This window comes from Neofelis nebulosa, chromosome 4, assembly GCF_028018385.1.
Source record: "Neofelis nebulosa isolate mNeoNeb1 chromosome 4, mNeoNeb1.pri, whole genome shotgun sequence".
Taxonomy (NCBI): Eukaryota; Metazoa; Chordata; class Mammalia; order Carnivora; family Felidae; genus Neofelis; species Neofelis nebulosa.
The window spans coordinates 71035329-71048855 of NC_080785.1; the positions used below are offsets into that span (position 1 = coordinate 71035329).

At 40.7% G+C, this 13527-nt stretch overlaps 1 protein-coding gene across 1 annotated transcript in view; it reads right to left on the reverse strand.

Moving 5' to 3' along the window:
• Positions 1-5274: 5274 nt before the first annotated feature.
• Positions 5275-13527, reverse strand: part of ASB4 (ankyrin repeat and SOCS box containing 4) — a 60632-nt gene continuing 52379 nt past the window's right edge. The window contains exons 4-5 of the mRNA XM_058725026.1: positions 8599-8712; positions 5275-7518 (exon numbers count right to left, since the gene is read on the reverse strand). Coding sequence (XP_058581009.1) covers positions 7330-7518; positions 8599-8712 — 303 coding nt within the window. The 3' untranslated portion in view covers positions 5275-7329. The remainder of the gene's footprint in view (positions 7519-8598; positions 8713-13527) is intronic.

Here is a 13527-nt window from a genome sequence, read left to right on the forward strand (position 1 = left end):
AAGAGCCTTGTAAATCAGATAGCTAATTCCTTCTATCCAAATAAAGAAATTGACACCTGGGTTAAGAAACTGGCTCAAATTCACACAGATATTAAGTGGCACAATCAAGATTAAAATCCCAAACTATTGAATTCCAAAATGCGTATTTTTCCTTCTGGGCTGCACTGCATTGCTCACAAATGGGAGCAAACACTGCAGTTTCTTTGTATGTATCTTTATTGAAGAACTACCCAAAGGTTACTTAGAAACGATTTGCAGCTGCCTAAGCTTTCCTGAATGGATCATCCTAAGAGGTCTTTCCTTGCTGCTCAGACTTGAGCAGAGTCGGTAGTCCTGGGGCCCCTGAAGGACCTAATCATGTCAGTACTTCCGGGAACAATTTATCCTTTGAACACTGCCATGGAGAGAATTATATGCAGCCCTAGAACTTCAAAGTTTGCCTCTGTTCCCTCATCCCCTTATGTGCTGGAAGGAAGACTTCCTTCCCTCCATACCCGTGTCCCAGTGCAATTGAAAAAAAACACTCTTTGGGGCGCCTGGGTGGCTCAGTCGGTTAAGCGTCTGATGACTTCGTTTCAGGTCATGATCTCACAGTTCGTGGGTTCTAGCCCCGCGTCGGGCTCTGTGCTGACAGCTCAGAGTCTGAAGCCTGTTTCAGATTCTGTGTCTTCCTCTCTCTCTGCCCCTCCCCTGTTCACGCTCTGTCTCTGTCTCAAGAATAAATAAACATTAAACAAAAAAACATTAAAAACACCACACTCTTTAGCTTTTGATATTAAAAAAAACCCCCAAGGTTATATAGTCACTTCTTTGCTTGAGTAGATCATTCCATATGATTGGAGTGCTTTACGTGAGAAGAAAGGGGTTAATTAATGTCATGTTTAGACTTTTTTTCAAGTCTAAATCTTCAGAATTGTATTGGGGAAGGCAGGGAAGAAGAGGGGAATGATAAAGGCAGTTATCTGTATCAAGCATCATGAAAGTGCTCTGAACATGATAAAATACCATATAAATGTTATGTGGTTGTGTCATAATTATTCACATAATTATGACACATAATATTGTGTCATAACTATCATAAAAGTTACGTGGTTAGAAAAAGAAGTAACTATGATGAGAATAATACTCTCTTGGTTTCCCATGGTGCTTCCCCATTGTTCAAGATACTTCATAATCTAATCCTGCCCCCACCCTGCCAACCTCGTCTTCCACTCTCTACGACAAAGATTCATCTTCTGCTTCCATCAAGGTTGTCTAATTGGTGATGGTGAATACTTGTCATACATTTCAACCCTAACCCTTCACAGAGGCTACTGACTTACCTTAAATGCCTCCCTCTCCACTGCCCTGCTCTTACTCAAATTATTACTCAAATCCCGCCCCTCTTCAGGTCACAGCTCAAGTCCACTTGCTTGACCACTGCTCACAGTGACCTCTATCTTCTCTCAAGGCCAACAGCTCTTACCATCTGGACCACCACCGAGGCTGTCACTAACTTGTCACTTCCCTGTGCTTGTGCGTGTCAAGATCCCTAGAGGAAATGAATTGCACACTCAGAAGGGGTGATTGAAGATAATGTCATCACTACAATGCATAGAAGCGTAGGTAGCAAAGAATGATGAAGTGCCTGGGACACAGACAACAGGAAGAAGCGTCTGCTACCCTTAGGTCTGGAGAAACAAGTGGAGGAAGCAGTTCGTATAATCCAAGGGACACAGTAGCTCAGAAGTGCTCCTCACAGGAGCTGTGCCTTGGGAAAGGAAGTCAGCTGCCATCTAGAGGAGGCTCAGCAAGAAAGGAATCAGGAAGTGTCCCAGTCTCCATTTCCTCTTGCCCTTCAGTCTTCAGTTGGCGTTGCCATTGACTGAACCCAGCAGGAAGCCAGGCAGGCAGGGGTTCAGCTGACACAGCCCACGCATGCTGTCCAGCCAGGACCCAAAAAAGAGAGAGTTTATGTTTCGAAGTGCAGCTCGTTTGTATGACTTGTTGTTGGAATCAAATTGATCATAACCTCCCTTGGTTCCCACTTTTGGTCACCCAAACACTGACTTTTAAGTTCCCCTGAATACGGAATGGGGTAGTGAGTAAACATCTTCCTTTGTGACTGTGGACAGTGTCTGGGCTCCTGAACCTTGAGAAGACCCCTGGTACTTAACTTCTACCTCTAAGATATCATTAAACTCCCCATGAGAGTTCTGTTGTCAATTCTTTACGCTCGATAAGCACTAAGAACTAGTCCTCCAGTGTCTCTAATCTAGGACGTACAAGGTGGCATCATTATTTTATTTCCTTGGCTGGATTAGCATATATTTGCATAATTGTTATCCAATATCATTGAAGCATACCTATATCTGAGAAAACCAATTACTAAAGAAGAATTTTAAGCACACTAATCCACTTAGTGTTGCTAAAAAAAGAGAGAGAGAAAGAAAAGGAAAGAAAGCAACTGTTTTTTGAATGATCCTTTTTTCATATTTCATGTATTGCTTTGCATGGGTGATAAGTATGACCCAAAATAGAAAGCAGGCAGTTTATCATCAAAATATAGGTTTTGAAAACCATTTCTCATCAACCATTTTATAGCAGGCTGACAGAAAAATAGCTCAGGTAGATAGTACCTAATTAAAAAAAAAAACAGTATATTTTTTATTCTTACCTTTTAGTGAAAACGAAGAGAAACATTGTGCCACTGATGGTGAATCTTGCAGCGAATTGGTATCAACACCCCCTTTTTCCTTCCACTTATTTCGCAGAACCACACCTTTAGTAGTACTGAATAAATTCTTGAGAGTGAAAGAATAATTGAAAGAAATTCTTCAGCCCTCCCTGTTCATTCATTCTGATGTGCAATAACCCTCACCTGTAGGAATCTTATTGCTAACCTACATTCCTTCTGCTACAAAGTTAACCTCCTCCTACTCTTTCCCTCTTTGAAGATGGAAACACGAAGACAGCTGCTCTCTGTCCACATGATGAAGTTCAAGTGACTCCATAACCCTCATGAAATAGTAAAAGGAGCCATTACCTCCTCGATAAACCCATTTACAAAAGGGCAAAGTTTCCTAAAGTAACTAATTTGCTTGTTTGCTAACGGCCCAAATCCATGTTAGTTTGACCTTCATCCCCCACCTCAAAAAATGCCCAAGAAGGTCAAGGACCCAGTTTGTCTTGTTTCCCTGATTGATTCCAGCTCTGAGCAAAGTGCCTAGTGCACGGTAGGAGCTCCAGAAATATTTGACAATGTGAGAAAAATGTGCCATGTATCACCTTTGCTATAGTTTCACTCTAAGAATACATCACCTTACTGGAAGAAGCCTCTCCCTAAATAATAATGATTATGAAAGTAACAAGGACTCTTAAAAATTGAGAACAAACTGAAGGTTGATGGGGGGGGAAGGGAGGGGGGATGGATGATGGGTATTGAGGAGGGCACCTGTTGGAATGAGCACTGGGTGTTGTATGGAAACCAATTTGACAATAAATTTCATAAAAAAAAAAAAAGAAACTAACAAGGACAATGATAATAAAATGCTTACTATTTTGTGTGATTTAATGTATAAGCAATTTAACCCTCTGATGGGGTTTTAGGACATGCCACCCCAAAGTATGATACTTTGGTATATTGGATATTTTAAGCTGAAGGAGTTTGAGAAAGCAACAGAAGCAAGAAGGTGGCTCTGATCTACCCCACACCTTCTCCCCTGGGAGGTGTCCTCCCTGGACCTGGAGGGAAGACTCATCTTTATCTTTTAAAACAAAGGAACACCAGAGAAGAATCCTAACAAACAGGGCTGGCTAATTTTCCCCTCATACTCCTTAAGGACCTATCATATTTTCTACACAGCTGCCCACTCTTTATCAAGCTTAACATAACCATACTCAGTTCTGTTTCTTCAGATCCTCATTTCCTTATGAAGGGTCCAGTGTCATGTAAAACTTGTATGCTTTTCTCCTATAATCTTCGTCAGTTTAATTTTCAGACCCAACCTGAGACCCTAAGAGAGTCAAGGAAAACTCTTTCTTCCTTTACACCTCAAAGCAATCATATACAACTATTATGATATAGATTTCATATTATCCCCATTTTATAAAAGAGAAAGCTGAGGCATGAAGCATATCCCTAGATAATGGATCGAATAAGGTTGGGAGGCAGAAAATGAACCCAGATAGATAGGCACCAGAGCCAGGACTCTTAACATCTACCTGGAATGTATCCATTTATACTCCTAAGGAAAGTGACAATGATTTTCTTCCAGATACTAGCCATGGTGTCTGTGTTTTAAAGAAAACCAGTGAATAATTGAATTGTTTTTTTTTTTTTTTTTAAGTTTTGAAGGTGTGCCAGTTTAAAACTTGAGTTCTTCACCATCGGGTGAGTAACAAAAATATAAAGCTCAGTTGTTTTTTCCAGCATTGATAACCCAATGCAAATGGTTTGTTACTTTTCTTGTCTGTACAATCAGCTTTCGACTGCTGTGTTTTTTATTAGAAGCCCCTGAATTCAGGACGGAAGGACCAAATGACAATGTAGCACTACATGATCAAGAAATGTGTCTAGGGGCGCCCAGGTGGCTCAGTCGGTTGAGCGTCTGACTTCACCTCAGGTCATGATCTCATGGTTTGAGTTTGAGCCCCGAGTCGGGCTCTGTGCTGATAGTTCAGAGCCTGGAGCCTGCTTCAGATTCTGTGTCTCCCCCTCTCTCTGCCCCTCCCCAGCTTGTGCTCTGTCTCTCTCTGTCTCAGAAATAAATATTAAAAAAAATTTTTTTTAAAAAGAAATGTGTCTAGATCCTGAGAAGGGAGAAAGCTGGATAGATGGTCTTCCCTGGAATTAAAGATCCTTCCTCACATGTAACTTACGAAAATGAAGAGGTCTGTTTTCTCAGGTCACTAAATGACTATTTACAGAAAGTTACAAAAGTGGCATCATTTCCTCTGTTGCTGTTGCTCTGGGTTACGTGAATGGGGAGAATGAAGACAAATGAAAAGCCCAGGAGGACACAGATGGTGACAGGTGGGAGAGAATGATCTGATACCATTTCTTTATTATCTTTAAAATACTCTTGTTCCTACAGCAACTGCCTGCCTTTTATTTGTGTTTACCCTTTACTTTCTTTTGAAAATATTATTCATTTACAGGCACATTTCCTCATCCTCTTTTTCTTTCTAAATGTTGAAGAAAGCAATGACACATGTAGAGCTCTTCAGGTCTATCGCTTTAGTCAATTGGAAAAAAAAAAAAAGTCTTGTCGGTAAATAAACAACTCCTGAAGATGAAAGGAAACGAGGGCTTTATTTAAGTCCTCTAAATAAAAGTTCAGAGATGAGGAGAAATAACTTTTAAATGTACAAGTAAACAATTCAAAACAAGTAGGCTTGTATTATGTGCTAATTAACATAAAATGTTTAAGTACAAGCAAGCAGATTGAGAAATGTTTTCTAATGCAAGGAATATCCTCTCCCCTTGCCCTCAGCATTAAGTTTTATTGACAAAGACAGTGCATCACAAATGTTTTGGCCAGAATATTCCTGAAGGTGAGGGCAACATGTGTCTCCCCCCAGCACCTCTTGCTGCAAGCAAACCATTTTTTGAAGGACCATGTTTCACATGACTAGTTTATACAAATTCAGCAACCTATTCCACAATGTATAGATCTTATTTTAGTCCAGAACAGTCCTCTCAAAATATTTGAGTAAAACTGAAGAAAACCAGAAAGGTTATTGCACCTACTCATGATTTTTCCTACAGAGCTCAGGGCGTATGAAAATCCCAGTCTACAAGCACAGTCTAGGTGGTGGGCTCACGGAATATGTGACATCATCTCTACTCAAAACTCAAGCATCTAAAGTTAAATAAGATGAAGAACCACACAAATAAAAGAAACCTGCCCACAACTGGCAAATGGATTTGTTTGTGCTTAATTACTTCTGCTCTAACCTCTAAAAAAATGGTGCTAAGAGGCAATGGTCTTTTCTGAAAGTGATTAGCAAGAACAAAAAAGTGAAGCGAACTTGGCCTCACAAACCCTGAGGTCCAGAGGTTAATAACTATATTTCACTTTCTGCAAACCACTAACTAACAAGCCTGATTGGCACACTTCTCTTTCCAAGTCTTTCAAACTTTTACCGTTTTCAAAAAGTCTCTCGATTTGCTTTCTGTAGCCAGCCATTGCTAGCAAAGGGTTTCTCATCTTCCAGCTAAGATGCTCTGAAATGTCAGGGTAGTACACAATGAGGCCAAGTAACCAACTTAAGTTCTTCCCTTCACACACTTTCTGGTACATCTTTTACTAAACTTTCTTGTGGCATACAGGGAAGCCACTGAGTGTGCAATATTTTTCCCGAGGGGAGCACTGAATAGGAAGTCCTACTAAAATAAAAAAAAAGTTTCTAGATGTTGGGAGAAACTGAAAGTGAATACATTTACACTAACAGCAGCAGGAGCTCCCTTTACGTCACACAGTCCCTTCACTCTTAATATTCATGCTTCAAAGGAAAACCACACTTCGGGTCGGAAACACGACTTTGAAAGACAAGCGCTAAAAATGAGTCTGCACCTGTACTCTTGCCCCTGACATTTGACACTGCAGTTCTCTGCTCGTATGTCCGGATGCTCTACTAAGCGGTGAGATTCTGGAGGGCAGGAGTCCTCACCTTACACTCATCTTTGTTTCTCCAGTCTCTGGCTCAATAAGCATGGGTTGAAATGTCCTTTTTTTGACTATTAGGTAGATTTTGCTTTTCGTTTCAAATTTAACTCAAAATCTCCTTGACTATGCTCATGTGCTCTCTTCACCAAGAAATAAGTTAAAGAGCTTAGAGTGGGGATCGGAGTTTGCAAAACTAGTGACAGTACTCTCTGCTAAGTGGTTATGGTGGCAGGAGGGAGGGTGGGGGAAGACACCGAGATTAAGAGGCCAGTCACAAAAGCCTATGATTTTGCTAACTCGACAGTAATGTAAACTTATTACTGACAAGGGAGAGAACGAGATTGGTTGTAAGAAAACCTGGGTCCCATTTCAATTGAGATGATATATGAAAAGTTTTACAAAAATGTATCAGGCACCAAGTAAAAACACTATACACACTAGTTATCACTGCTGTCGGTACCTTCTGGATCCATTCTTGTCTTTGAGAATTCCTTAACTTTACTTCTTGTTTATTTCCCCTCACCATGATACCCTAGGATTAATGACATGGAGTTTGTGAAGTGTTTTGAAATCCCTGAAGTGTTATAATCAACCCAAGTACCGTTTTATTTATGCAAACTGTGTCTACCCGGTGAGTCCACTTAAACATCTAGGATTGGGAACTTCTGTCTCATAAGGCTTAATAAATGATTCCCTCTGGCTCTAAAAGCAAGTACTTTTTCAATGACAATGGGAGGGAAAGCAAAGGAATTGCTCTGTGACATCTGTTGTGCAACGTTCTTCGAATGGCGCATCTCGATAAATGCATCAGAGTCCTCGGAGAGTTACTGCACACAGTGAAGAGAGAGTGGTAAAAATCCCAGTATCTCTGCAAAGGAAAAAGCAAGACAGGTTAAAACCAGAAAAACCCCGGAGTCTACTTCAATAGAAATCCACAATGAGGCAGTGAGTCCCTACTTCGTACACAATGGCAGCTTTCTAGCGTCTCCCACAGTGAGACAAAATTAAACACGAAATTGGGATGGGGGCTGAGACGGTGGTGCATGAGGAGAGAAGAGAGACGAGGGGGATATAGTACTCTATGCCACAATTCCGAACCCAGGAAATGAGATAAAATATACTTACGTGAACTGCCTGAGCCAGTGTATATCAAAACGGGCAATGTGAAATTAATCTAAATGCTATTGTATACACTTGACGTGCCTTACGTGGCCCATACACTCAGATATTTATTCTATTAAAGACACTAAAGCCGATTAAGTGACTTTTTAAGGGTAAGATAGTTAAAAAGTAGCAGAATAAGACTGCACCTAGGCAGCCCGCCTCTGGGCCGCATGAACTTTGCACTCTGCTCCTGATACCTCCCCACGTGTTGGAGACAGCCTGCGAGGGCTAAAACCAAGAACAGGAGGCTCTGTGGGAGGACTGGTTTGCAAAGGGAGCAAAGTCCATTTGCTGAGTGGGAACTCAGCTTTGTCAATGGCTTTCTGCAGAACTTATTAAGGATTTTTAATACAGCTCCTGCTTACTTCAAGGCTTCAAGCTATTGAAAAATGAATGACACGATCTACATGAAAGACACATCTTCTGGCAAAAATATTATATATGAGCAATTGCAATTATTATTATTACTGTTATTACTATTATTATTCCAGTATCTAGATTATTGAGGAGAAAGTAAAATTGTCATCTCTGTACCATTGTTCAACATGCCCTTAAATGGAAAAGTCCCCCAAGACATTCTCAAACACTACAGACTTGATGCATCTATTTATTCTTCTTCTCACACCTGCATTTTATAGCCATGTGCTTCATGTGACAAATAAATATTCGAGTAGGTCTTACAGGCATTCTGAAAGCCAGTTCTTCAATTAGAACGTTCTGTACTTCCACTGCAGTCTTGAACTACTTTATAGTGAAAACCATGGGAAGCAAATGGATTCGCTACCTCCAAGTCATCATCTGGGATGGCTCTTTTCCACTTCACGTTCCACCTGATGTGTTCATAGGCATTGACTACAACTTCGATTGCTTTGGGACAAGAATGGCAGGCCTGTATCACCTGGAGAGGAAGCAGACAGGTTTATTTGTTCAACACACATGTACGATTCATTCATTCCCACAAAGACACCAAGAACTGATGGATCTGTTAGGCTCCTTGCAGCCTTCAAAGGCTTTTGCGAAGTCTCCCGCCTTTGAGTTTTCAAACACACTGCCAGCCCCAAGGCGGATGGGAAGATTAATAAAATCACAGGACCTCCCTTCACCATTCAGGAGCAAGTGAAAACGAGGTGCTAACGAAGCAGGTGGAAGCCTGATAAAATGTTCATCTTGCCCTTACAAGCCTCACCCCTTCCCAACAGCTTCTGTGTCCACCTGAACACCTCCAGCTTCTCTCTGCCAAATTGGCCTCGTCTCCGGAAGTCTTTTGAGTATGGCCTATTTTCATTTCAAAGGGACCCAACTGGTTCTGCAATGTGTCCACCAACTGGTCCATAGGCAACCTGCAGCAAAAGTACTCTGGACTCTGAATTTACTCACCTTTCTTTCCTTTGCCAACAGACAAGCAGCCCTAGCCACAGACTTTCACCTTTAAATTTTCTCATCGTGAGTTACACATCGGTTCCATTTTTCCCTTGAAACTCCAGAAAACTGTGGAGTCCTCTTCACTGGACTTGAGATGCAGAGAAAGCCCCCCATTGCTGACATTACAAGGGACACATGCCTTCGCACTCAAACAACTTTATCCAAAGAGAAGTTCTTCCTGCTTTCCCAGTCCTTTCCAACCTCAGCCTACTGTTGCTGGCCAAAGGGACGCAACACTGGATTTCCCCACCTCCTTTACAAGTTTGTCATAAGTGATCTAGAATTGCATTTTTTAGTGTGGGCTGTTAAGTACCTACCGGCTTGAGGCCCCAGGCAGAAGTGAGACAGAAAGATTATCATTCTAATGCCGTGTGTGTGTGTGTGTGTGTGTGTGTGTGTGAGTGTGGTCACCGGAATGGAGGGCCCATGTCAGGAAAGTGCTGATGTTCAGAGCAGGTAAGATGGAACCAGCTGACAGTGCACCTGCACTGCCAGTCTGATGAGCTTGGGACTGACTTCACAGGCCATAGGAGGCTATTACATTTTCTTAACAAGAAAGGGTTATATTCAATCAATTCATTCCATTAGGAGGCCTTTATTGAGCGCTGTGTTTAGCAGTATGACAGTAATTCCGAGAAGTTTATGACCTGTTTTTTGTCTTCAAGGAGTTTACGGCCTAGTTGAAGAGAAAAGATACACATTTTTCAAAGAGAGAGCAATGTAAGCCAGTAAATAATAAAAGACTAACTTAAAGATCATCAAGTGTCCCTTGGGTATCATGAGCAAAAGCACAAAGGAGAAAACAAGGATATGAAGGTCAGAGAACAGTGAAGAGGCTGAATGGGGGTGTATCAAATGGCTTCTCAGCTAGCTTCACTGTCAGTCCTGAGAATGGATGGTAACTGAAGCTCTGAGAAAGAATAGTAGGGCTTAATGACTACTCAGACATGGGGAGTAAAGAATGCAACTTTCAAGACGGAGAACAAGGACATATGGGGGTGCCACTGACAGAACTGAACAAGTTGGAAGGGTATACTAATTGGACAGTTGTCAGGTCCCAGACAGGAGGATATGTCATATGCAATGTCTTAATGTCAGTCAAAAATGTGCATGATAGCACTCCACCGAAAAGGCCAAGAAGGAGGTGGAGATTTGTACATCATTAAAGAATGTGCTGGCTAAAGCCAAGTGGCTCAATAATGCTCTAAATGGGAATGAATGCAAATGGTAGACGACCGTGGTCTAAAGTTTGAGGAATCCTAATAGGCAAGAGAGAGGGAGAAGGAAAAAAGTTATAGTTATCATTTTTTGAGTACTTATTATTTGTCAGGGACTATGTCAAATCTTTGCATATTTACCTTGCACAATCTTCAAACAACTTTATGAGATTAGCTCTACTCTTATACCCATTTTACAGATTTAGAATCTAAGAAAATTTAAACTCAAGGTTATTTAGCTCATCAATGACAGAGCTAGGATTCAAACTCAGGTCTGTGTGACTCCAAAGGTCAAAAGAAAACGGGACCTGTCAGAGTGAAAGACATCAAGCTAGGAGAGCTTTGGAAGCTGGATTATCACCAAAGCCATGAGGATCAGAGAGATGAAGACAGATTAGATACCACAAGATCTGATTAGAAAGCCAGTTTACTAAGAGTTGGGTGGATTCAAACAGGGAGGAATCAGCTTGTGAGAGACAGAGGATGGATACACAGCTGTAACTAGGGCAGATCTATTCTCATCTTCAAGACCTTGGTGCCATAACATACATGGTTTTAGAGACCCCATAAATAACTTTCCCTCCTGACTTTAGAACCTACTAAAAAATAAGATGAAGGTGACAATCCAAGATCAGAATGTCGTTTTTATTATTAATACAACTGATTACATATAATATCTTGAATTATGGGGCCACATCAAGCTTCCTTACACTACACCCCGAATATAAATTTGCATCACCAAACTACAGGCCTTTGCCTGATGTAAAGAGGGTGTTCCTAGAAGCTTACCACAAGGAAGAACCAAGAATTCAGGTATTCTCTAGGCCCACAGTTAATCAAGCAAGTTCATTCTTCCTCCCAACTTATCAGTAGGTTAAGTGGAAAGTGATAAGGTTGGAGACAGAGGTTTGGGGTGGGGAGGGTTATTTTAGCAGAACTTCCCTTACAAACACATGGGACCAAGGAGATGGCAGTTCTTTTCTATTGTAACAAATCAAAACCCAGCTCCAATGGTCAAGACCCAATGGGAATCAGGAACAACAAAATATGGTGAGATGAAGCAGAGTCATCAGAGTGGGGATTCTAGGAAAGAAAGATTTTTAAGAACTTATTGAAACACAGTTTCAAATCAGGAGGCATGGCCTCAGCAGAGGACTGTGTCAGCCCCAGCAAACAGGCCAACCAGAAGGTCTCAAGAAGGAATAAGGAAGATTTATTGAAATAGAGGTTTGAGTCAGTGGTATGCAAAAAAATGTTCAATTACAGGCTTTCTGAGGAAAAAAAACCTGTGTATATTTATATGTACATAAATGCATTCTAAATTTTTACCAATATAATGTGCGGCCCACAATTTATAAATAATAAAATGTCCAATACTCTTTATTTTCAATTCTGTAGAGCTGATTGGTTCCCACAGAATGCTTTCACGGATTTTGTATCGATTTTGTACGGATACTGAATTGCATTCATAGCCAAAATCTATGTCTGCCTTTGAATAACACATGTAGTTCTTATGTGAATGTTGGCTGATATTTTTATTACACGGAAGAGTAATTGTTCCACAAATGTGAGGCAATGAAGACAATATTGGAACTTCACTCATTCATCAATGACATGAGTAATTTTTTGTTGAAATATATAAATGTTTTCAAATACTGGAATCATACTTCCTCACTTTTTGGTGCTACCCACTTTTTTAAAAAGATGTTTATTTATTTATTTTGAGAGAGAGAAAGTGCACGCACAAGAGACAGGCAGAGAGACAGGGAGAGAGAATCCCAAGCAGGCTCCATGCTGATAGCACAGAGTTTGATCCCATGACCATGAGATCATGACCTGAGCCCAAATCAAGAGTCAGGCACTTAACCAACTGAGCCACACAGGAGCCCCCACACATTTAAATTTAGTCTGTATTAGTAACATTCACCCCATTAATTTCTTAGGTCTAGACATCAACAAAGTAACAAATCAAGGTCTGGTCAGTAGCATTTGCTGATTTCTGTGGTGTAAATACTCCCATCACGGTCTATTCACAGCTACCAACCTGAGGTCACTGAATGTATGGTTGGTAAGAAATGTGCAGTAACAAATCATTACATAATATAATATTTCCACTAAACAGGTATAATGGATGCATGTAACATCAAGAGCATTGATATATAAAGTGATTAAGAAATATAAAGATGTGCACCTGGGTGGCTCAGTTGGTTAAACATCCAACTTCTCCCTTCTGTGTCTCCCTCTCTCTGCCCCTCCCCTCCTTGTGCTCTGTCTCTCTCTTAAAAATAAATAAACATTAAAAAAAATTTTTAAGAAATATAAAGAAAATAATTGGGAAATAATGTGTTTCAAATACCTATGATCTTTGTTTTTAGTATACTTTACTTGTTGTAAGTTTATTTTATTTAATTTTTAATAATGGCTGCACTTAACAATCAGCTCACACAATTCCTGATAAGTTGTTAGCCCTCATAAGCCACGGTGAAGCAATTCCAGCATTCAGTTGCTTTTAGTTGTCTCATATTTAAGAAACACGGTTATAAGCCATGACAGACTAACTGTATCTACTGAAGCTCTAAATCAGTCAAAGTGGCTGGGTCCAAATGAACACAACATAAATACTTGCTTAATGCATAGGAACCACTCACATACATATTCTGGGCAGAGTGCCCAAAACTGAGCTGCTGACCATGACTTTTTCAGCTGTGCCTAAACAAATAAAGAGCAATCCTGTATCATCAACCCATAGGGAGTAAGGAGGTGGGTTGAAGCCAGAGAGCCATTGCTAAAGGACCTCTGAAAAGTCATCATTTTTTGTGTTTACAAAAAGTGTAGCTAGAAGAACTTCCATCTCGGTCCTTGGCTGTTAGGGTAGTAATTTTTCAGCACCTTGGTCTTAGAAAATGAGGCAAATGTGGCTGCTCTTTTCTCTACAGCTGGGATGAGGAATGCAGATGGGTAGTTCCAGGTGAAAGAGACCGACAGAATCTGAGGCTGACAAATTAATTTGTACACTCGTTATAAACTACTCACGCAGTGTCATAGAATGCTACAGTCCCAAGAGACCCTAAAGG